Source organism: Moschus berezovskii, chromosome 8, assembly GCF_049115385.1.
Source record: "Moschus berezovskii isolate FMDL1 chromosome 8, NW_MosBer_1.0, whole genome shotgun sequence".
Taxonomy (NCBI): domain Eukaryota; kingdom Metazoa; phylum Chordata; class Mammalia; order Artiodactyla; family Moschidae; genus Moschus; species Moschus berezovskii.
This window is the reverse complement of record NC_142467.1, coordinates 86,598,983-86,625,544: the sequence shown is the minus strand read 5'-3', so window position 1 is coordinate 86,625,544 and position 26,562 is coordinate 86,598,983. Positions and strand designations below refer to the sequence as shown.

General features: G+C 39.3%; 1 protein-coding gene across 4 annotated transcripts in view; it reads right to left on the bottom strand.

Annotated features, from left to right (window-relative positions):
* Window positions 1-26,562, bottom strand: part of PRRC1 (proline rich coiled-coil 1) — a 75,395-nt gene that overhangs the window by 28,909 nt on the left and 19,924 nt on the right. For all 4 annotated transcript variants that reach the window (XM_055428783.2, XM_055428784.2, XM_055428781.2 and 1 more), the window contains 2 exons: window positions 19,199-19,302; window positions 12,570-12,672 (listed from right to left, as the gene is read on the bottom strand). In XM_055428783.2, the coding sequence (XP_055284758.1) occupies window positions 12,570-12,672; window positions 19,199-19,302 (207 nt within the window). The remainder of the gene's footprint in view (window positions 1-12,569; window positions 12,673-19,198; window positions 19,303-26,562) is intronic.

The following is a 26,562-nucleotide window of genomic DNA, read 5'->3' as shown; positions in this document are numbered from 1 at the left end:
CACTTTTATTTTCATTACTCTAGGAGGTGGATCCAAAAACATACTGCTGAGATTTATGTCAAAGACTCTTCTGCCTATGTTTTACTCTAAGAGTTTTATAGTGCAGTCTCACATTTAGGTCTTTAATCCATTTTGAGTTGACTTTTGTGTATGATGTTAGAGAGTATTCTAACTTCATTCTTTCACATGCTGTTGTCCAGTTTTCCCATCACCACTTACTGAAGAGACTGTCTTTTCTCCATTGTGTATTCTTGCCTCCTTTGTCATAGCGGAGGTAACCATAGGGGTGTGTGTGTGTATCTCTGGACTGTCTATCCTGTTCCATTGACCTATGTGTCTGTTTTTGTGCCAGTACCGTACTGTTTTGATTACTATGAAGTCAGGGAGCCCAATTCCTCCAGTTGATTTTATTTTCTCAAGATTGCTTAGGCTATTTGTGGTCTTCTGTGTTTCCATACAACTTGTAAAATTCATTGTTCTAATTCTGTGAAAAATGCCACTGATAATCTGATATGTATTGCACTGAATCTGTAGATTGTTTTGGGTACTACAGCCATTTTCACAATATTGATTCTTCCAATCCAAGAACATGGTATATCTCTGCATCTGTTTGTGTCGTCTTTGAGAACTATAAGATATTGATGGAAGAACAGAGTATAAGTCTTTTGTCTCCTTAGCCAGGTTTATTCCCAGGTATTCATTTTGATTCGATGGTAACTGGGATTGTTTCCTTGATTTCTCTGATATTTCATTGCTAACGTATACGAATGCAACAGATTTCTATGTATTAATTTTGTATCCTATATTTTGACTGAATTCACTGATAAGCTCTAGTAGTTTTCTGATAGCATCTTTAGGATATTCTATATATAGTATCATGTCATCTGCAAACTGTGACAGTTTACTCTTTTCCAGTTTGGATTTCTTTATCTTCTCTGGTTTCAGTGGCTAGGAATTCCAAAATGTTGTTGACTAAAACTGCTGAGTGGACATACTTGTCTCGTTCCTGATTTTAGAGGACATGCTTTCCATTTTTCGCCACTGAGAATGATGACTGCTGTGGGTTTATCATATCTGGCCTTTATTATGTTGAGGTAGGTTCTCTCTGTGCTCACTTTCTGGAGAGTTTCTATCATAAATGGGAGTTGAACTTTGTCAAAAGCTTTTTCTGCATCTCTTGAGATGATCATATGGTTTTTATTCTTCAATTAGTTAATATAGTGTATCACACTGGTTAATTTGCAGATATTGAAGAATTCTTGCATCCCTGGGATAAATCCCACGTGATCATGGTCTACGATCCTTTTAAGGTATTGCTGGATTCAGTTTGCTAGTATTCTGTCGAGGAGTCTTGTGTGTATGTTCAACAGTGATACTGGTTTGTAATTATCTTTTTTTGTGATATTTTTGTCTGGTTTTGGTATCAGGGTAATGGCCTCGCAGAACATGCCGAGTGTTCCTTCCTCTGGGATTTTTTGGAAGATTTTAAGAAAGATGAGTGATAACTCTTCTCTAAATGTTTGATAGAATTTGCCTGTGAAGCCATCTGGTTCTGGAGTTTTTATTGTTTTTTTTTTAATTATTATTATTGGAAGATTTTAAATCACAGTTTCAATTTTAGTACTTGTGACTGAACTGTTCGTATCTTCTACTTCTTCCTGGTTCAGTCTATAAAGGTTGTACCTTTCTAAGAATTTGTCTACTTCTAGGTTATCCATTTTATTGGCATACAGTGGCTTATAGTAGTCCCTTCTGATCTTTTTATTTCTGCGGTGTCAGTTGTAAACTTCCCCTTTTTCATTTATAATTTTATGGATCTGAGTCCTCTCTTTTTCTTGATGGCTAGAGGTCTGTCAATTTTATCTTTTCAAAGAACTGGCTTTTAGTTTCATTGATCTTTCCTGCTGCCTTCTTTGTCTCTGTTTCCTTTATTTCTGCTCTGATCTTTATGATTTCTTTTGTCTGCTAACTTTGTGTTTTGTTTCTCCTTCTTTAGTCACTTTAGGTGTAAAGTTAGGTTGTTTATTTGAGGTTTTTCTTATTTCTTGAGATAAGACTGTATTGCTATAAACTTCTTAGAACAGTTTTTGCTGCATCCCACAGGCTTTGGATTGTTGTGGTTTTGCTGTCATTTCTCTAGTACTTTTTTATTTCCTCAGTGATACACTGGTTATTTAGTAACACTGTTAAGCCTCCATGTGCTTTTTTATAGTTTTTTCCCCCATAACTGATTTCTAACCTCATAGGGTTGTGATTGGAAAAGATGCTTGCTATGGTTTCCATTTCCTTAAATTTACGGATGCTTGATATGTGACCCAAGATGTGATCTATCCTGGAGAAATGTCCCATTTTCACTTTGAGAGGAAAGTATATTCTGCTACTTTCAGATGGAATGTCCTATAAATATCAATTAAGTTTATCTGGTCTAATGGGTCAGTTAAGGCATGTGTTTATTAATTTTCTGTCTGGATGATCTGACCAGTAGTGTAAGTGGGTTGTTAAAAATCCCCACTACTATTGTTATTTTTTTAGTTTCTCTTTTTATGGCTGTTAACATTTACATTATACATTGAGGTGCTCCTATGCTATGTGTATATATGTTTACAACTCTTTTATCTTTTTCTTGGATTGATCCCTTGACCATTATATAGCATCCTTCCTTGTCTCTTGTAACAGTTTTTATTTTAAAGTCTATTGTGTCTGATAGGAGTACTGCTACTCCAGCTTTCTTTTGATTTCCAAGCATGGTTGTTATTTCTAGCAAAATCCAACTAATGAAATCCTTTTTCTCCCTTAATCTGTTCATATATTCACTTCCATAAATTGATTCACTGGTGTTTGAACCAATTGGCCAATTTAGGACAAATCCTTGGTCCTAATATAATGTTTGGGATTCTGTGACTTATAATTTAAGAAATACATATTTGGTCTTTTTCCCCAGTTTCTGACAACAAGCTGCCTTGGACTTTCTAAGCAATAACGGCCATACAAAGGTTATCTTTTGTTGTGTTGAGGGGATATTTGAAAAGCTCTCAGGTAACCTAAGGACAGAAGTTTGTAGCCAAGGGAACCAACCCTGTGACGGGAGTTGGAACTTACATTCCTGTTCACCACCCACATCCCACCCAACCTCTGGGGAGGGGACAGAGGCTTGAGGTGCAATCAGTCATACTGTGTAATAAAGCCTCCATAAAAACTCAGAAGCAGAGGATTTACTGATTCCAGGTTGGTGAATATGTGAAGATTTGAAAAGAATGTACAAGTCTTTTGTTTCCTTAGGTAGATATATTCCTAAGTATTTAATTGTTTTCATTGCAACAGTGAATGGAATAGTTTCCTTAATTTCTCTTTCTATTTTCTCATTATTAGTGTATAGGAATGCAAGGGATTTCTGTGTGTTGATTTTATATCCTGCAACTTTGCTGTAATCATTGATTAGCTCTAGTAGTTTTCTGGTAGAGTCTTTAGGGTTTTCTGTGTAGAGGATCATGTCATCAGCGAACAGTGAAAGCTTTACTTCTTCTTTTCCAATTTGTATTCCTTTTATGTCTTTTTCTGCTCTGATTGCTGTGGCCAAAACTTCCAGAACTATGTTGAATAGTAGTGGTGAGAGTGGGCACCCTTGTCTTGTTCCTGACTTTAGGGGAAATGCTTTCAGTTTTTCACCATTGAGGATAATGTTTGCTGTGGGTTTGTCATATATAGCTTTTATTATGTTGAGGTATGTCCCTTCAATTCCCACTTTCTGGACAGTTTTTATCAAAAATGGATGTTGAATTTTGTCGAAGGCTTTCTCTGCATCTATTGAGATAATCATATGATTTTTATTTTTCAGTTTGTTAATGTGGTGTATTACGTTGATTGATTTGCGTATATTGAAGAATCCTTGCATTCCTGGGATAAAGCCCACTTGGTCATGATGTATGATCTTCTTAATGTGTTGTTGGATTCTGATTGCTAGAATTTTGTTAAGGATTTTTGCATCTATGTTCATCAGTGATATTGGCCTAAAGTTTTCTTTTTTTGTGGGGTCTTTACCAGGTTTTGGGATTAGTGTGATGGTGGCCTCATAGAATGAGTTTGGAAGTTTCCCTTCCTCAGCTATTTTCTGGAAGAGTTTGAGTAGAATAGGTGTTAGCTCTTCTCTAAATTTTTGGTAGAATTCAGCTGTGAAGCCGTCTGGACCTGGGCTTTTGTTTGCTGGGAGATTTTTGATTACAGTTTCAATTTCCGTGCTTGTGATGGGTTTGTTCAGATTTTCTATTTCTTCCTGGTTCAGTTTTGGAAAGTTGTACTTTTCTAGGAATTTGTCCATTTCTTCCAGGTTATTCATTTTATTGCCATATAATTGCTGATAGTATTCTCTAATAATCCTTTGTATTTCTGTGTTGTCAGTTGTGATCTCTCCATTTTCATTTCTAATTTTATTGATTTGGTTCTTCTCCCTTTGTTTCTTGATGAGTCTGGCTAGTGGTTTGTCAATTTTATTCACCTTCTCAAAGAACCAGCTTTTGGCTTTGTTGATTTTTGCTATGGAAAACAATTAAATACTTAGGAATATATCTACCTAAGGAAACAAAAGACTTGTACATAGAAAACTATAAAACACTAGTGAAAGTAATCAAAGAGGACATGAATAGATGGAGAAATATACCGTGTTCGTGGATTGGAAGAATAAATATTGTAAAAATGAGTATATTACCCAAAGTAATTTATACATTCAATGCAATCCCTATCAAGCTACCAACAATATTTTTCACAGAACTAGAACAAATAATCTCACAATTTGTATGGAAATACAAAAAACCTCGAATAGCCAAAGCAATCTTGAGGAAGAAGAATGGAACTGGGGGAATTAACCTGCCGGACTTCAGGCTCTATTACAAAGCCACAGTCATCAAGACAGTATGGTACTGGCATAAAGACAGAAATATAGATCAATGGAACAAAATAGAAAGCCCAGAGATAAACCCACGCTCCTATGGACACCTTATCTTCGACAAAGGAGGCAAGAATATAAAATGGAGAAAAGACAGTCTCTTTAACAAGTGGTGCTGGGAAAACTGGTCAGCCACTTGTAAAAGAATGAAACTAGAACACTTCCTAACACCATACACCAAAATAAACTCAAAATGGATTAAAGATCTAAATGTAAGACCAGAAACTATAAAACTCCTAGAGGAGAACGTAGGCAAAACACTCTCCGACATAAATCACAGCAGGATCCTCCAAGACCCACCTCCCAGAATATTGGAAATAAAAGCAAAAATAAACAAATGGGACCTAATTAAAATCAAAAGCTTCTGCACAGCAAAGGAAACTCTAAGCAAGGTGAGAAGACAACCTTCAGAATGGGAGACAATAATAGCAAATGAAGCAACTGATAAAGGATTAATCTCCAAATTATACAAGCAGCTCCTGCAGCTTAATTCCAGAAAACTAAGTGACCCAATCAAAAAATGGGCCAAAGAACTAAACAGACATTTCTCCAAAGAAGACATAAAGATGGCTAATAAACACATGAAAAAATGCTCAACATCCCTCATCATCAGAGAAATGCAAATCAAAACCACAATGAGATACCATTTCACACCAGTCAGAATGGCTGCTATCCAAAAGTCTACATGCAATAAGTGCTGGAGAGGGTGTGGAGAGAAGGGAACCCTCTTACACTGTTGGTGGGAATGCAAACTAGTACAGCCACTATGGAGAACAGTGTGAGATTCCTCAGAAAACTGGAAATAGAACTGCCATATGATCCAGCGATCGCACTCCTGGGCATACACACCGAGGAAACCAGAATTGAAAGAGACACATGTACTCCAATGTTCATTGCAGCACTGTTTATAATAGCCAGGACATGGAAGCAACCTAGATGTCCATCTGCAGATGAATGGATAAGAAAGCTTTGGTACATATACACAATGGAGTATTTCTCAGCCATCAAAAAGAATGCATTTGAATCAGTTTTAATGAGGTGGATGAAATTGGAGCCAATTATACAGAGTGAAGTAAGCCAGAAAGAAGAACATCAATACCGTATATTAACGCATATATATGGAATTTAGAAAAATGGTAACCTAAACCCTGTATAAGAGACTGCAAAAGAGACATAGGCATTTAGAACAGTCTTTGGGACTCTGTGGGAGAGGGTGAAGGTGGAATGATTGGAGAGAATGGAATTGTAGCATGTATATTATCATAAGTGACCAGTCCAGGTTCGACGCATAAATTTTCCTCTGTTCAAAAAAAAAAAAAAAAATGATCCAGCTCTCACATCTGTACATGACTACTGGAAAAATCATGACTATGTGGACCTTTGTCAGCAAACTGATCTCTCTGATACAGAGAAGAAACTCACTTGACGGAGACAGTAAAAGAATCACTGGTGTCCTGAGGTGGCTGAAAGGGAGGGTGGGGTGCTGAGCCACTGGCATTAGAAAAAAAAAAAAAATGAAAAGAATGGGGCCCAGAGACGGAAAGGAACTCTATGTCTTTACCCCCATACTTTATCCTATCCATCTCTTCCATCTGACTGCTCCTGAGTTATATTCTTTGTAAGAAATTGTTGATTTAGTGAGTAAATGGTCTTCCTGAGGAGGAGGTAACTGCAACACCCAGTGTATATATAGTATGCCAGTGAGAATTCCAGGTGATAGCCTAGGCTCGCTACTGGCATCTGGGAACTGGAGACAGTCTTGTGAGACAGAACCCTCAGCTTATGGTGCTATCTCTTGGTAGACAGTGTCAATACTGAATTATACTACACATAGCTATGTCCTAGAATGGCTTGGTAGTATGGGGAAAAAACCTTCCCAAACATTAGAATTGGAGTTAAAACCTACATAACTGCTATCAGAAGTAATATTTTTTAGAATGATCCTGGCTCACAGAACTGTGTGGTTTGAGAAGAAAGGATGAAAGAGTGGGGGATGAGGAACCTGATTTCTGGGTGGTATGGAGCAGCAGCTGTGCAGCAATCAATTATTCAAGGTAAAAAAGTTGATAATGGAGTGCAGAGATGCATCCAACTCCTGGGGAGCTGGCTCACTGAATGCATAAAGAAATGAGAACTAATTTTTTAAAAAAGGTAACTATTCAAATCTTGGTTACTATTATCTGCAACAGCTAAACTAAAAGAAAAAAATGCTGGTTTGGGCCTTGGAAAACAGACCAAGCTCAGATTTTGATGAGTCTGAGCTTTGGTCACTTGTCTAAAAGTCATCTCCTCCCCAGGGAAAAGTTGCACAGGGACAACAGAAAGATCTCTAAGACCTCTGGTCACTAAAAAGATAGTCACTGTGGAGGGGGGTCAAAATCAGGAAACTCGTGAAACCAGGGTTACGCTGTGGAGGAGCCAGCTCATTCTGTGGATTCAGTACTAGTTAACCTTTGCTAAAATAGATTATGAAAATAACTAATTTAGCAGCTAGTCTGGTTATTAAACAGAATAGCATGTCTGCATTGATGTAGGACCCACAGTTTGTTGTGGAAGCATTAGAGACAATTATATATGATCCAGACACATAGAAGACTACTTCTGAAGGAAAAGCCAGTCTGGTCAACTAGATAAAAGCACTGTAAGGTTTATTTACCCTGAGAGGGGTCTGTACATCATGCCATTATAAAAGTCAAGCAGAACACCCAGATGAAGCAGTCAATATACCTCCTATGCAGGCCATGTGTGACCAGCTCTGTGATGACCGAGATATTCACCTGCTCAATATGCCTGTTACTCAGGTCATGGTGGCACAGCCTTGGTGGCAAAGATGGTAAAGAATCTGCTTGCAGTGCGGGAGACCCGGGTTCGATAATCCCTGGGTCAGGAATGGCAACCACTCCAGTATTCTTGCCTGGAGAATTTCATGGACAGAGGAGCCTGGTGGGCTACAGTCACTGGGGTTGCAAAGAGACAGACACAATTGAGTGACTAACACTTCCATAATGTGCTTATACGTGAAAGAGCTAGATCGTGCAGGATAACTAAGTAGGAAATCAGTATGTACAAGAGTGGAGAACAGAAGTTTCCAGGAACTGACAAGGGAGTCCCTTGGGCTGTGTTACCAAAGTCCACTGGTGAAGGTCTGAAATGTGCTACAATTAGACTGAAAATAAAAATGTAATTGTTGATGGGATTATGAAGTTGAATATTTAAGCAGGTATAACAAAGTTGTGTCTCTTTTACACAGCTGGATGGATATCACATCTGGCTGGGGAACATGTCCACTATCTAGTATTACAAAACCAAACCTGTTGATGAAGCCTCAGTGGGTAGTTCAGTGAGGAACATAAGTGATGATGAAATCACAGTATGTGTAAGTTTGGAGAACTGGTGTTTGAGCAGGTTTTGTTACGTGACTGTGTTTTATCTCTTTTTAACCTGATTACACTTTGAGGATGGATACTCTATCTCACTGGAGAATGGTTCCTCTCTAGCTATTGTTGTAAAACAAAAGGGATGGAAAGCCACGCTTCAAGCACTTTTAACTGAACATGCTATTTGGAACCAGTGATACTGTCTGAGCCCGCAGCGTAGAACAGAAGCTGCAGTGCTTGTAGGGACAAAATTCTCTGTGCCATAGTCCTATGTGAAGGGCAGACTGAGGCTTATGGCAAAAATCTGAGTGCCTCCCAGCGAAGACATCTTGGACTTCAAACGAGAGAATTTCTACTTAAAGGGTGTTTACTGTTAGTCCAGGACATTATTAATTAAAGCTATTCATATAACTAAAGGACATAAAATGACCTTGAAATCGGAAATACCCATAACATCTGGGATGATGGAGAAACACCCAAACAGGGAAGGCAGTGCCTAGAAGTGTTCCGTAATAACATGGAAATGGTTTATAAAGAATCATGCTCTCTGGGGCATACTAGGAGGACCCACTCAGTTCCAGTGTCGCTCTTCCTCTAGGACAGACTTTGGAATCAACAGAGAGCCTGCTAGAACCGACCGCCAGGTAGACAGAAGGCTATGGACAGCCCTAAGTGAGCAACCAAGAGCTGCTGGGACTGTGGGTGGCAGCCCCAGGCTGAGTGGCTAACACACCATTTGGAAGTCCCCCACTCTGACTGAGGAAGGTAAAAACAAAGCAACTGGCTCAGTAAGGCGGAAATGCATGCTGTTTTCCCAGTAGTGATGAAAGAACTGAATGCTGATAAACGTTCCCTATCTCTGACTTTTACTGACTCATGGGCAGTGGCCAATGGCCTGGCCATATGGTCAGGCAGGAGGGCAGTGGCAACCTGGCCAGGGATGTCCATATGGGACACACAGCCCTGTGGAAATCTGTGGGAATTAGAGGGATGCATTAAAGTAGGACATGTTGATGCCCATCAGAAGAACTCCTTTCCAGGCTTGGAAGGTGAATGGAATCAGAGGCAGATATCCCCCTGTGCTCTCCTGAGACAGCCATCTGCATCCAACAAGTAAGTGGATATGGGTTTAGTGCAGCAATGTGAGACTGGCTTAACCTAGACACATTCTTCTTGTACACTCTGATGCACAAAATGCCAATAAGAACTGTTCTGTCTGCCAGCAAAAAAAAGACAGAGACTGCAGATGGCTGTGTGGCAGATTTCTAGTTGTGACGGCCCTGAACATATCTGGCAAGTTATCGGGTAGCCCTGGGTGGCTTTGCTGACTCCAGGCCAGGCTTTTCTTACGCAGTGGTAGAGGCACGTGCTCAGAGTGTTGCAAGGGAACTGGAACAGAAGACAGTGCACCAATCTGGGTGGCTGAGCTTCAGTTCCTCAGAGTAAAGGACACACTTTTACAGTCCATAATGTCCAGTGGGTAAAGGCAGCCCCTCAGAGAGAGTCTGATAGAGAACTGAACAGGTAACTGAAAGCCTGGTTGTCTAAATGGGGAGAGGAAGGTGTGAGAGGCTGGCCTACAGGACAAGAAGAGCTCAGGGAGGGTCTGCACAGGGTAGAGTCCAGCACTGTTCTGGGAGGCAGGAGGTTGGGGAGGGTGCTAGTGTGATTAGGCAGTTCTTACCAAGTGCAGAGGACACTGGGATAATAACTTTCTCAGACCACCTCAACCTTTTTCTCCCTCTGATGTAGCAGTCAGACGACCAAAGTGGCAAGTGCAAGAAACAGAGATGATTTCTAAGCCAGAAACTGTAAATATGTTTCTTAATCTTTGTCACAATCCCTAAGGGCCTGTGATGAACCTTCACTCCATCGAGCACAACTGGGGCTAACAGAGATTGCTGCTATATGGCCTGGTGGTAAAGACAGCCCACCCACTCTCCACCCTGTAACCTTACCGTGGTTGAGAAGTGGATGAGGGGGAGGCACTTGCCAGACTAAGGACCGTGGTCTGTAATCTAGACTGGCACAGGGGCTGAACCTCAGTCACTTCTAAAGGTAGAAAAATCTGAGTATGAATGAAGGAAAAAGAAAAAAAGACTCAGAGCAAAAGATGATACTGTCTGTTGCTCCATTATACCATATGCCTGAAAGGGAGAAGCCATAGCCTACTTCTGAAAGCACTCCTGCTTGTTTTCTAACTGAGGCACTGCTGATTTACAACGTTCTATTAGTTTCAGGTATACAGCGAAGTAGTCCAATTATACATACATATGTGTATATCTGTATTTTCCAGATTGGTTCTCACTATAGGTTACTACAAGATCCTGAGTAGTTTCCTGTACTATCCAGTCTACACTGTAATCTATTCTATACATAGTTGCGCACAGTTATTCACCCCAAGCTCCTAATTTATCCCTCCCCCCAACTCCTTCCCCTTTGGCAACCATAAGCTTATTTTTCACGTCTGTGTGTCTATTTGTTTTCTAAATAAGTTCACTTGTATCTTTTGCTTTTTTAACATATAAGAGAGATCATATGATACCACTTATGGGACTCTGATTTCCTTCTTTCTCAGTCAGAAGTTCATGCAGCAATCTGGACTTATGAGGTGTCTGAAAAGGAGGGAGGCAGGCAGTCTTGCAGGACTGACCCCTTAATCTGTGGGATCCAACACTCTTTATAGGCAGAAACTGTCAGAATTGGGTTGAATTACAGGATATCCAGCAGGTATTGGATAACAGCTTGGTGGTGTGGGAAGAACTACCTCACCTCCTCACACACACAGAGGAATTGGTTTCAGAACCCTTTTTACTGTTCTATTTCTAAATTTTATTAATTTTTACAATTAGTTCTTAAGTGATACTGTATCATTGTTTCTCGTTAGGTTACAAGCCAGACTCGCAGAATACAATGGAAAACTTGTACCTCTCGGCATTAGATGCGTCAGTCATCTACTCTTTGAATATCCTCCGTAGCCTGCTAGGCTAATCTTAGAACTCAATTTGGTCTTTGAATATCTTCCGTAGCCTGCTAGGCTAATCTTAGAGCTCAATTTGGGGGAGCTAGGTGAAATTCTTGCATTAAAAGGCTTCACTAAGACAGTTAAATCCCATCAAACTGCCAAAATGTGGCTGTTTTTTTAATTTCAAAAAGCAATTTTGTATGGTTCAACCTAATGGTTATAAACTGCCATTGTTAAGAATATTTTCCTAGAAAATCAACAACAGTATGTAATTTTTCTAAATTATTGGTATAGCAGTAGGCATAGCATTCATTTACAATCTTTTAACCACCCTCATTGGAGTGAATTTAACATTACTGTGTATATAAAAATGCTTTCTTCAACTTCTGAAAAGAAACTGTAAAAATTATGATATCAGTGGTATGGTATTATGGAAACAAAACTTTAAGCATCAATTCTTATTCCCCATCTAAAATGTAAACCCCTAAGAAGGTCACAGGTTGCTTTAAGGGGCTGCATAAACACATAAGCCAAATTTATATGTGAGTGCATACATCATACATACTTTCTCTTGGGAGAGAATCCCAAGAGAATTCTCAAAAACCTAAGGTCCCAAACAACTTTTGAGAGTTTTGAAATGACATTTATGAGTATAAAGAGTCCAATGTAAATAAACTCTTACATTCCACTTTGTTCAAGAAAGGATTAAAAGTAACAAAAATGTAGAAGGAATGAAATTCATTATAGATTAATGCTTACATTCTTCTGGAAACTATGTGGATAAGTAAACATTTTTCAGCAAACTAAAAAGACGTTTGCCTTTCATCCAAGGTTTGTACACTTGCTTCTAAATATGTTTCCACATGTTTTTAACGATGAACAAATTAAAGAGGAAGATGAGGACAAAGAAAAAGGAACTAGCGTAACCAGGAAAAATGAAACTGTGGGATAAATGAGGCAATGTATGAAAGGTTGACATAAAATCAGAATAGGCAAATTTTTTTCTAACCCAAAGGTAATGAACACAATCATAAAAACAAACAAGCAAAACAATGAAGAAAAGACCAACTAACCATATAATAGATTTACCTTTTCAGAGACTGCTGGAAAATAAAAGTAGAGAGGTACTGAAATGACGTGGAAGGAACAGAAAATTGAAAAACAGAAAAGATTAAAAGGAAAAAGAGTGAAGTAAAATCAAGAATATACCATATTTTCAACAAAAATCTTATTCTGAGAACAATATTTCAAGCTTTTCTGGAGCCTAATGAGAAAGGATAAAACTAACCTGTTGTACAAACTCCAAGGGTACTGGTGTGGCTTGTGTAAACGCTTCCAGATGAATGCCATGCACGGGGTCTTCAACTATCAGACAGCCCATGTCAAACCATCTGCAACAGAATGTATGAGTTTCAAGTTGTGTATGTGCTAAGTAAGTTCTATGAATTGATAAAGTGCTGTCCTTCGGATAAAACACTAGCAGACTGATTAAAAGGTTAAATCATAAAAACAACATATAAAATTGCCCTGTTCGCTTAATTTCAAGATGAGGGGGAAAAATGGGAAAGAACAACAAAAATAATTGAAAACCACACATCATGGAAAATTCCTTTTCTTGCTAAGATTTGGGGAGAATGGCAATTAGAGGTGTTCAAATATGCAACAGATAAATTTATTCATCTGAAAATGAAATTAAAAACATCATTTGCTAACATATGGGAAATTTTATACTACCAACTCTATGATTAGTATATAGCCAAGTTGCAAAGTTACTAGCTGACTTAAAAATAAGCTCATTCAGGAAATAACAAATCCTCTCTTCATGCCTGATAAATCTAATCACAATTTCTGAATTGTTCACAATGAATCAGATTTTGAGGACAGCTTCATGAAATCAAGAAAAATTTCTTCCATTTTAAGATACACATTAAAAAGTGAAAAATTTTAAAACTGACTTAGGTGAGGTTATCAGTACATCATCAGCATTTTAATTAACCAGAAGCAGGAAATCATGGTTTTAAATGAGAAGATACAGAGCAAGAAAATTTTAAAATATGCAGATTAAAGTGCTATGAAATATAATACAGATTAGGAAACTTTTTTTTAACATTGAAAGAAACAACAAAACAGTAAACAGAATAACAACTTTGCTTGCATGGTAAAATGGCAGTTTATTATGTCTACAGTATTCATATCCCAAAACTTTGCTTCAAATTGACAGCCTTAAGTAATTTATCTTATATGAACATTATTTTAAGTATTTTATTTGGTATATGACTCATTATTTGGGATATGAGTCAATATTTTATTTTACACAATTGTGTATTGTGCAGACAGCAGTGTGCAGTGACTCAGCTCCCAAGCACGGCACGGACTTCCTGAAAAGCAGGGTCCCTGAAGGTACAAGCAGTCTTCCCACAATGCCTGTGAGCACACAGGAGCACTCCCCGTCTCCACACTACTCTCATGCTCCCAGGTGTCAACCTGAGTATCCCATTCTTCTCCAACTCAAATCTCCAGCGCCATCACTGTCATGGTCACTGAGACCTCTTCAGTACCTCTCACCAGTGCTGCTGGCCGAGTAACTTTGTCTTCTCCCGCCACCCTCCTGTCCTTCTACCCAGCCTCCACTCTCACCCAGCAGGAGGAAGAGTGGTGGTCTCCAGTGTTCACGCTCAAGGAACTCTCTCCTCCTCCTCACCCTCTCCTTGTGGCTGGTGAAATAAGGCAGATTTGGCCAAATCCTACAAGGAAGTCACCTGGACTTAGGAAGAATGGTAGTTCCAAGACTTTGGATTTTATGTAGCAGAAAAAAATTGAAATAGAACCTGAGGAGCTGATACAGGTATGCCAGTTTGTATTTTACCAAGACTATCCATTTATCACTGGTTACTTCCCAAAAGGACATTTTAATCCATTTCACACATAACCCAATATTTTTAAACCTGACAGGATAATTTCAGAATAAGGACAGCTCATGCTTACATAGGTATTTTTCCATTTTGGTACACAAGATGCTAATTTTCCTCATGGAGCATGAACTGATGCAAAGGTCATCACAGATAGCTAAGACTTTACTGGCTCTGCTCCGTTAGGGGCCACACAACATTGGTCTTTTCTTGCCTTAGTTATAAGCGTGCATTTTTCTATCTTCTGTGCATTTATTTCCTATGGGAACATCACAAAGATTAGTAGCCAAAAAAACTATCGAGTGTTTTGGGTTGTGGGTTTGCTGTTTTCTCTCATGTTCTTCCTCTATCCCCCTTCTGTATCTTAATATCACAACCTTTCCATCCTCTCTCATCCTTAACCATTCTGGAAACCATCAACAGACTTCCTAATGCTACTTATTTGCTACTCTTCTTCTCAAAAAAAGCATTAATGTTTGGCAGGAAAAATACCATGTCTAGGTATGATGGTGCAGTTGATGGCGTACCAATGAAAAGCTGGATGAGATTATAAATTATAACCAAAGGTATCCAAGAGCTGTAGGAGCAGGGAAGACAAATGGAGTAATGTTCTAGACAGACAACTTTATAACGGTACCCTTTGAGACCGTCAGCTGATGCTGAGCGCCACGTGGTGTGGACTCAGGTCAGTCGTGCCTGCAGTGCACCAAACCACCGCTTTCACACACCTCACTACTGCTTACTACAGCAGACAGTGAACCTTCTCAGGACCACCTGAAGACTCCCGAGTTTCTTATAAACAATACCTGGCTTTAAAAGACTGAGGTGAGGCGTCGACAAAGTCAGGACCTCACCGTTTTCACCAAAAGGAGGCTAAATGAGGCCCGTACGCTGGACTCAGGAGACAAGGGCCTTTAATGACTCATACTAAAGAAAAGAGAGGTCAAGGCAGTCATAACAGAAGAGAAGATACAGGCGTGCTGTGATTCATGGGGTCGCAAAGAGTCGGACACGACTGAGCGACTGCAGTGTATGGGCTACACAGCAGCAGACAGGTAAACAGAAGCTACTCACACTGAAGAGCAGAGAGGAACACCAGAGTGAGCCAGTGGAGGGAGTGGGGACTGACCGCCTGAGAAATGCAGGGTACAGTCAGAAGGTGCACAATGTGTCACTGGGGTCCTAAAAGGAGCAAATGGGCCAGAAGCCAATTCTGAAGGTAAAATGGCTAAGAACTTTCCAAAATGGACAAAACACATAAATCTAGTGAAAGAATCAAGCTTGGTGAATCCACAGAAGTTTAATACAGAAGCAAACACATGCACACCTATACATACCATAGTAAAACTGCAAAAACATAATGACAAAAAACCCTAAATGCAGCAAAATAACAGATCTCTTCACAGAAAACAAGCTGGATAGCTGATGTAACAGAAACGATCCATTCCGTTCCATCGCTCAGTCGTGTCCGACTCTTTGCGACCCCGTGGACTGTAGCCTACCAGACTTCTCTGTCCATGGGATTCTCCAGGCAAGAATACTGGAGTAGATTACCGTTTCCTTCTCCAGGGGATCTTCCCGACCCAGGGATCGAACCCAGGTCTCCCGCATTGGAGGCAGATGCTTTAACCTCTGAGCCACCAGGGAAGCCCAACAGAAACGATGGAAGTCAGGAAACAGCACAATGGCATCTTTAAAGTATTATGTAAGAAGAGATCTGCCAATCTTTCCCAGAGAAAACAACCTACGAAAATAAAGGTACGTGAAGAGGAACTAAAAAGCCTCTTGATGAAAGTGAAAGAGGAGAGTGAAAAAGTTGGCCTGAAGCTCAACATTCAGAAAACTAAGATCATGGCATCTGTTCCCATCACTTCATGGGAAATAGATGGGGAAACAGTGGAAACAGTGTCAGACTTTATTTTGGGGGGCTCCAAAATCACTGCGGATGCTGACTGCAGCCATGAAATTAAAAGACGCTTACTCCTTGGAAGGAAAGTTATGACCAACCTAGACAGTAGAGACATTACTTTGCCAACAAAGGTCTGTCTAGTCAAGGCTATGGTTTTTCCAGTGGTCATGTATGCATGTGAGAGTTGGACTGTGAAGAAAGCTGATCGCCGAAGAATTGATGGTTTTGAACTGTGGTGTTGGAGAAGACTCTTGAGAGTCCCTTGGACCAGTCCATTCTAAAGGAGATCAGTCCTGGGTGTTCATTGGAGGGACTGATCCTAAAGCTGAAACTCCAATACTTTGGCCACCTCATGTGAAGAGTTGACTCACTGGAAAAGACTCTGATGTTGGGAGGGATTGGGGTAAGGAGGAGAAAGGGACGAGAGAGAATGATATGGCTGGATGGCATCACCGACTCGATGGACATGAGTTTGAGTGAACTCCGGGAGATGGTGATGGACAGGGAGGCCTGGCGTGCTGTGATTCATGGGGTCGCAAAGGGTCGGACACGACTGAACTGAACTGAAAGGCATTTTCAGACAAAAGCTAAGAGAACTTATGGCTAAAGTCTAATGTAGTATAAAGAATGTTTTTAGGCGGAGTGAGAATGATCCCAGACTTAAAGCCAACAATGAAGGAAGGTCTTCAAAGAATAAATGTAAGTGAATAGAATGCACATAATACTAACATTATCTTGAGTTTAAAATATATGCACAATTAAGATAACTTACAACACTGCACAAGATGTAGGGGGTAAATCGTATTATCAACAGTCACAATTTGTACTATAATGTAATACATGGAAAAGGCATGATGGAATCTCTAAGGTAACCCTTACATCAATATTAAAAGGTTAATAGAGGGGAAAAAAATGAAATAATAATGATCAGTGGATTGTTGCTTGGTGCTTATACATAAAGTTCAAACTTTCCAACCCAGTATTCAAAGCTCTTTAGTCTGTCCTCAAACTAATCCTGACTTTCTATCCAACAATGTTCAGCCAAGCGGATATAATCACTGACAGCTAAATATATCTTAATCATCTTCACACTCTTCCTCCACATAGAATGTCCTACCTATTCTATTTCACTTATTCAAATTTTAACTACTCTGCAAACTTCAGTTCAAGTACCAATCATTCATGACTCTTATCTGACACTGCTGCTGCTGCTAAGTCGCTTCAGTCGTGTCCGACTCTGTGTGACTCCATAGACAGCAGCCCACCAGGCTCCCCCGTCCCTGGGATTCTCCAGGCAAGAACACTAGAGTGGGTTGCCATTTCCCTCTCCAACGTGTGAAAGTGAAAAGTGAAAGTGAAGTCGCTCTGTCATGTTGGACTCTTCACGATCCCATGGACTGTAACCTACCAGGCTCCTCTATCCATGGGATTTTCCTGGCAAGAGTACTGGAGTGGGGTGCCATTGCCTTCTCCGTATCTGACACTATTCCACATCAAATTATTTCCAGTGAAAACGTATGCAAAATTTCCTATAAGTAAAGATTTACACCCTTACAGAGTCATTTAAAACTGTTTATCTGTGTATATATTTTCTCTCCCACCTGGTCTATAATAGACCCTCAAAGCTGGAGTACATTTTTGTATACTATAGCTACAAAGTACTAGGCACAGTGTTACTCAATACTAAAACAAAAATTAAATGCAACAAAGTGAAAGTCAAAGTCGCTCAGTCACATCCAACTCTTTGCAACCCCATGGACTGCACAGTCCGTGAATTCTCCAGGCCAGAATACTGGAGTGGGTAGCCTTTCCCTTCTCCAGGGGATCTTCCCAACCCAGGGACAGAACCCAGGTCTCCCGCACTGCATGCTGATTCTTTACCAGCTGAGCCACAAGGAAAGCCCATAAACAACAAAATCACACAGTAAATAGGAAAAAGAGAGGTCTTAACAGTTGGGAAGTTATTTCAATATAAGGCAATTCTGCAAATTAAAAAAAAATTCTCCATTCAAAAAATCCATCTATTAAAAGTTTAATGCCCTCAAAAACAATGACAAATTATGTTGTCAGAGGTTTTTGCCCAACCTACATAGATGAGAGGTAGTGCTCAACAGAACTCAAACCTGGTGACTGCCTCCAGGCCATCCTGCCAGACCTCCCATTACTCTGAACAGCTATGCAAGATGATTGTGTTTGTTACGGAAGTCAGCATCCAAGTCAAAGCCACACCACTGTATATTATTTGAGTGATAATTAACACAGTCTTAGAATGCAGGCAATACAATGTAAATTTTATAATTAAAAAGGAGAAAACAAGAGCAGAAATGTGAGCTAGGCTATACAGGTCACATAACTAATGAGATGACATAGCTAGACCATATTTTCTGTCTGGTTCTAAAATAAGATACATTTTTTACTAGACATTCAGTGTGAGCAATTCTGTTTTTGCTCCTAAGAGAAATATAATAAGCCATTCACTGAACCTATTATACATACCAACAAACTGGACAACCTAGAAGAAATGCATAAATTCCTAAAAACACACACAATCTACTAAAACCGAAGCATGGCAGCATTATTTCCAACAACCAAGGCACGGGAGCAACCTAAGTGTTTGTCCATGATAAACACAACGTGATTTATATATACACATCAAAACACACACACATATACATGTGGTGTGGTATATATATTTATATGCATGTGCATATAAAATAGTATCTTATTCCATTAAAAAGGAAGGAAAACCTTGCCATTTGCAATAATATGGATGGAATTAAGGTAATTAAAGTAAGTCAGACAGAGGAAGATAAATACCATATGCTTTCCCTTACCTGTGGGGGGAGGGAAGTGAACTCACAGATACAAAGGACAGACTGGTGGATGTAGAGGCAGGAGTGGGAGACAGGGTAAAATGGATAAAGGGGATTAAAAGGCACAAACTTCCAGTTATAAAATAGGTCATGAAGATGTAATGTACAGGATTAATAATGAATTTTGCATATTCAAAAGTTGCTAAGAGAAAAGATGAAAAGGTCCTGTCACCAAAGTTCTCTTTATAAGAAAAAAACAATTATAAGTAAGTAAGTAATTGCTTACTTGTCAGGAAGCAATTCTGCAATGAAGTTTTCTACTGACACAGCAGTCTGTTTTTCATGAATCACTCCAGTTCGACGCAAGCTATCTATCCGTTCCTGGGCACCCTGAATAGAAACAGTGTATATTAAAAACTATTTCAAGTTACCCAAATACATATATACTCATTATAAACATGAAAATATACAGAACAACAGTAAATAGTGAAGCAGCTCACTCATATTCCCCTTAGTATTGATAGTCTGCAACACATCCTCCAAGTTATTCCTATATGCATTATTATTTTAGTTATAACTGTGAAATGGATAATCTTATATTCCATGGTCGAATTGGTCATTACGAATATAAGAAAAGACAGGGAGGCCTGGCGTGCTGTGATTCATGGGGTCGCAGAGAGTTGGACACGACTGAGCGACTGAACTGAACTGAACTGATGTGCTTTTTAATGTTTATCTGCAAGGGGCCATCTTAAATGTTTCAATCCTAGCAGTTCTTTGGTTGATTCTCTCAAATTTTCCTAGGTAAGCAATCTTATCAATAGTAAATATGTCTTTTTCTCTTCGGAGTCCTTTTATATATACGGCCATGGATGGAGGAGCGTGGTGGGCTATATAGCCCATGGGGTTGCAAAGAGTCGGACATGAATGAGCGACTTCACTTTTAAAATATGCACCAAAATGACAGTTTTTTTAACTGCAGTGTATTCATTACACCAAAGCTTATTCAAGAAAATAATCGCCATTTATGAAATAAAACTGAGGGGCTGGGAATACTATACAGATAACTCAAAAATCATGAATGAAATATATATCTACAGAAGGAAACTGAAAGTTGGATTAATGAGGACAAGGCTGCCATTTACCACTTTCATTTTAATCACTTCATAAAAGTATTCATGAATGATGTTACAAGAATGAGTTCAAAAAGCTAGATAAAACATTTCTGAGTAAAACTAGTCATGGATAATACACCTATTTTTATCATCAACAGCAGCACTAAGCAGTGAATGAGATTATGAGGTCAATTCTTCTTTAAAACAAAAATTAAGAAAGCCAGGGCACTTTTAAAACAATAGAATTTATTTCAGAGATAAATAAAAAAAAAAGAAGTGACAACTGTGTGAGAACAGGTAAACCAACTTGTCATTAGTTGCTAAACATGAAAGAAGATGTAATTTAAACTACAACAGAATCAAGCTGTATTTCTGCTTACTCTTGTTTCTTGGCTACCAAGCACAGCATCTAACAGGGACTCAGTAAGAACTTACAACATGAAAAAGTGAACAAGAGAAACATCAAGGGCTTCTAAAGGCCTACAGAGCTAATGTTAGGAATCTAAATATGTAAATATGGCATCACCAAATTGAATGAGGAGATCACTACTGAATTTGGAAGAAAATACAACAGCTAAGATGAACTTAATTCTTTGTATGGGATAAAGTAAATCTGACTAATTCACTCCTCCCAAAAGGTAGTTATGGCTAATTTTTATTATGAAAATGTTTAAATAAACGTTAATTCAGTAAAAAACTATTAGGGGATTAGTGGGCTGTTTAGAGATTCATTCGCAACTTTTTAAAGATGGTATCTCAACTATGTACCATAAAAAAAAAGTCCTAGATTTCATGCTCCCAGGAAACAGAAACTAAGTCAGTTCATTTTTAACTACCCTATAGCACAGGGCTTTATACTGCATAAGGTTCACAAAATATTTACCTGAAATTAATTAGCACCTATGAAAGATAGGATAGTGAGCTGGGAAGACAAGTTTACTTCTTGTTTTTATTCATGGAATCCAGAAAATGCAGAGCGAGTAAATCAGCCTCTCTCCTCCTCTGACCACAGCATTTACTTAAATGCACATCTTCTAGAGTCACAAGTCACCCTTTAATATTAGTCCCATGTTTTGAGAAGGGAATTTTAACTTTATTTTTCAGCAGTGAAAGTCAAGTTGCTCAGTCATGTCCGACTCTTTGTGAGACCGTGGACTATAGACTATCAGGCTCCTCCATCCACGGGATTTTCCAGGCAAGAGTACTGGAGTGGGTTGCCATTTCCTTCTCCAGAGGATCTTCCTGACCCAGGGATCGAACCCGGTCTCCCAAATTGTAGGCAGACACTTTACTGTCTGAGCTACCAGGGAACTTAGCAGTGAAGGGGGAATCAAAAACTAGGTAGTTTAAAGGCTTGGATAATTTGAAGTAATTATCTCAGAACTGAAATAAGATGCAGAAAGGCCTCTAGAGCTTACACTGTGCTCTGAGAGCTTAAACTAAGCAACTTGGTCCAAATAACCAAAATTCCACACTTCTTCATAATTTCTAATGGATAGTAACTACATGTCTGTTGAATATAACCAATAAGACATTGGTCATAAAAATACCTGGTTTTTCAGTAAAAGTAATACTTAGCATTAGAGAAGTCTTGGGAGCTTCCTAACTTTAATTATGGCTGATTGATTTCCTTACATTGAAAAAGCAAGAGTTTCAGAAAAACATCTACTTCTGCTTTATTGACTATGCCACAGCCTTTGACTATGTGGATCACAATAAACTGTGGAAAATTCTTCAAGAGATGGGAATACCAAACCACCTAACCTGCCTCCTGAGAATTCTGTATGTAGGTTAAGAAGCAACAGTTAGAACTGGACATGGAACAACAGACTGGTTCCAAATTGGGAAAGGAATACATCAAGGCTGTATATTGTCACCCTGCTTATTTAATTTAAATGCACAGTACATCATGAGAAATGCTGGACTGGATGAAGCACAAGCTGTAATCAAGATTGCAGGGAGAAATATCAATAACCTTAGATATGCAGATGACACCATACTTATTGCAGAAAGCAAAGAAGAACTAAAGAGCCTCTTGATGAAAGTGAAAGAGGAGAGTGAAAAAGTTGGCTAAAAACCCAGCATTCAGAAAACTAAGATCATGGCACCTGGTCCCATCATTTCATGGCAAATAGATGGGGAAACAATGGAAATAGTGACAGACTTTATCTTTTGGGCTCCAAAATCACTGCAGATGGTGACTCCAGCCATGAAATTTAAAGACGCTTGCTCCTTGGAAGAAAAGTTATGACCAACCTAGACAACATATTAAAAAACAGAGACATTACTTTGCCAACAAAGGTCTAGACTAGACAGTCAAAGCTATGGTTTATCCAGTAGTCATGAATGGATGTGACAGTTGGACTATAAAAAGCTGAGCGCCGAAGAACTGATGCTTTTTAACTGTGGTGTTGGATAAGACTCTTAAGAGTCCCTTGGACAGCAAGGAGATCTAACTGGACCATCCTGAAAGAAATCAGTCCTGAATATTCACTGGAAGGACTGATGCTCAAGCTGAAACACCAATACTCTGGCCACCTGATGCAAACTGACTCATTTGAAAAGACCCTGAGGATGGCAAGGATTGAAGTCAGGAGGAGAAGGGGATGACAGAGGATGAGATAGCTGGATGGCAACATCTACTCAATGGACATGAGTTTAAGCAGGCTCTGGGAGTTGGTGATGGACAGGCAGGCCTGGCATGCTGCAGTCCATGGGGTCACAAAGAGTCAGACACGACTGAGCAACTGAACTGAACTGAAACAATTTCATATGCGTAAAGGAAAACTTAAGTTTAGTTCAAAAAACCATTGACTTCAAATAAAAGCAGATGGAGAGAAAAAAAATCTGGTTTGAAATTTTAATACTGCTTTATTTTCTTCTCATTAGCTCCCTCTAGTGTACCCAAAATAAACAACTGATAAAATTACAAATCAGTTTTCTATTTGTATCAGTTTCAATGAATTTGAAGCTTGTATTAAAAGACTGTGGAAAAAGAAACCATGTCTAAATTTGAAGGGCAAAAACCAATACTAAAACAAATCTGTCAAATGACAAAATCACAACATAAACTAAACTATGTTCGTATAATAAGGTTTTTACAGAAACAAATCTCCATCAGCCTTTCAAGTTCAGTATCTACTTATCTGAAGTATCTTTGATGTAATGATATTTAGCACAAAAAAATAGAAGACTCAAGCCTTAAAAACCATGAAATTCTGAGTTATATTCCAAAAATCATGTAGTGATTTATCATTAGAAAGTATTAACGACTTATCAGCTGACAACTTTATCTGGTCCTTTTTCTGTTTTTTTTTTTCCCCCAGAACTATCAGAAACCACATGACTTGCCAGAAGATTTTACTGAGTCACTGTGTCATTTGCATCCATTACATCCAAAAGGTTATTTGGAGTTGTCCCTTTGGATGACACTCGGGAGGATTTCATGTTTCTACTGGGAAAGGGCAGAGCTTATAAAGAGGAGATGAGAAAGGAGATTCCATTACAAGTATTCAGCCAGAACATTTTAGGAAAGAATGCATGTGGAAACTGAGGAAGGAGAAGCAGAGTTCCTAGAAACTCTCTGGGTCTGCCTCGACCTTGCACAGTCTTCGTGTGTCACCAGAAGTGCACAGAGATGAGTGTGCAGACAGCACTGTCTGACGGTCAAGGTACCCTCACAGTATGGCAACAGATGGGCAGCTAGAGTTCCCTTAAGGAAAAGATCTGTTCTGGTAAGGTTCATTCACCCCAAACTTTGAGACAGCTCCCAGAGTGAAAACGTCTTTTGCATTAGACTGTTCAGTTGAGAAAATTACTTTTAAAGGTTTACCCTAGCACTTTGAATTGTGCTGTTTGTGGTTTGATTCCAAATTACCTCAATAAGGCTGCTAGATATTCTTTAAAAAAAAAAAAAAACACAAGTCACAATTCTGAGTTCACATCTGTAAACAAAACAAAGATCTATGTTCTTGTAGAACTTAAATTCTAGTGGGAAAAAAGCATCAAAAATAAAAATAATATAAATTATATAGTAGATCAGAAAATGCTGAATGCTATAGGAGAAGAAAAAAAGGAAGGTTACAGGGATCAGGAGTGCAGGATTAGTGGGTGCAGCCTGCAGTTCTGAACCAGGCAGTGAGGACGGGCCTCGCTACACAGGGAAGACTTCAGGACTTGAAGGAGCTTGGGGAGTCCACCAAGTAGGTATGTGAAAGAAGTGTCTCTCAGAGAGCTAGTGAAAAGGCTGTAAGAGAGCAGCTTGCTAGACAAGGATGAAGACCTGCAAGGAGGCCAAGATAGCTGGCATGGAGGGAGCAAGGAGGAAGACTACAGGAGACGAAGCCAGAGGAAGAACAGGAGGCCACTGGTGTTGCCACTGTGCAGAACAGTATGGAGGTTTCCTAAAAAACTACAAACAGACTTACCATATGATTCAGCAGCCCCACCCCTGGGCATATGTCTGGAAAAGACAAAAACTCTATCTCGAAAAGATACATAAACCCCAATGTTCATCAATAGATGAATGGATAAATAAGATGTGGCATTGCCATTTGCAGCAAAATGATGGACCTAAAAGATGATTATACTAAGTGAAGTGAATCAGAGAAAGACAAACATGATATTGTTTATGTGAAATTAAAAAAAAAAAAAAGGACAAATGAACTTATTTATAAAACAGAAAGACTCACAGACACAGAAAACAAACTTATGGTTACCAAAGAAGAAAGGGGATGCGGAATAAATTAGGAGTTTGGGATCAGGCTTCCCTGGTGGCTCAGATGGTAAAGTATCTGAATGCAATGCAGGAGACCCAGGTTCAATCCCTGGGTTGGGAAGATCCCCTGGATAAAGAAATGGCAGCCCACTCCAGTACTCTTGCCTGGAAAATCCCACGGACTGAGGAGCCTGGTAGGCTACGGTCCATGGAATCGCAAAGAGTCGGACACAACTGAGCGACTTCACTTTCATTTTGGGATTAGCAAATACACACTACTATATACACAAAACACACTACTATATATACAAAACAAATAAACAATAAGAACCTACTGTATAGCACAGGGAACTATACTCAATTATCTTCTAATAACCTATAATGGAAAAGAATCTAAAAAAGAATACACACACCCATATATATATGGTATAACTGAATTATTTTGCTATACACCTGGAACACTGAAAATCAACTATACTTCAATCGAAAAAAAAAAAAAAAACTAGGCCAGTTCAGCCAGGTCATATGGTGCTGGGGAAACCATGGTAAGAAATTTGGATTTTTACACTAAGGGAAACAAAGTTCTGAAAAGAACAGTGAAATGGGTTGACCTAGTGTGCTGAAAGAATTATCCTGGCTCCTCTGTTGAAGATAACCTACAGGGCTACAAGGGCAGAAAGTGATGACCTGTTAGAAGGTGAATGCAAGATTTCAGCAAGACCTTGTGATGCCTTCACCCAGGGTGGGGGCAGTGAAGACACTCACGAGCAGCCAGATGCTGGATGTATTCTGAAGGTATGGTAAACAAGATTTCTTGGTGAGTTGGACATGGGTAATGAGAGAAGTCAAGGATGACTCCAGGTTTCTCACCTGAGAAAATGGAAGGACACATATGTCATCAATTGAGATGGGGAAATCTTGGGGAAACAGATCAGAAGGAAAGAAAAGTAGTAGAGGACTAGACGTATTGAGACATTCAAGTGAAGGTGTCAAAAAGGCAACTTTTATATAAACCTCGTTTACATGAGAGGTCTATGCTGGAGATATAAACTTAAATCTGTCAGCACACAGCGGCTATTCAAAGCCATGGGACCGGATGAGATCACCAGCACAGTGAATATATATGAAGGGACAGAGATCAACAAGAGGCTGGGGAGGAGAGGAGGAGCCAACAAAGAAAGCAGAAAGGAATTAGAGAGGCAGGGAAGAAACCAAGAGTGGCATCCGTGAGCATAAAAGACATTACTGAGGAGTCTTAAAACCCACGCTAGAGCAAAGATGGAACTACACTGGTGACCCTGAGAGCACAGCCTCAGTGGAGTGGTGGGAGGTGACACCCTGACTGAGGTGAGTGTTACGAGAATATGAAGAAAATAACTAGAGATAAAGTGTTGGCAACTCTGGAAGTTTTGCTGCAAAATGAAGCAAAAACTAAGGTAGGAGGTGATGGGGAAAGAGGGGTAAAAAAACTAAGGTTTTCTTTGGTTTTCCTTTTTAAGGTGGGTGCAGTGTTTGTATGCTGATGAACTGTTTATCTGTTCTTGCATGTCTGTATACTGATGGTGATGATAAAACATGTATGAGAGGGAGGGCAGAACTCTTGGAACTTAGCACCTAGAAGGCTAGAGAGGACTATGTCTAGTATGGTAATAGGATTGGTTTGGGTAACTGACATTTTGTTTGTTTGTTTTTAATGATTATAGGCCAGAAGACTAAGAATATGAGATTCAAGTGAAGGTGTGAGTATGCAAGTGTATGAAATCTGTCTTCAAAATAAGCCATTCTATCATCTGCCTCTATTATGTAAGGATTATAGAC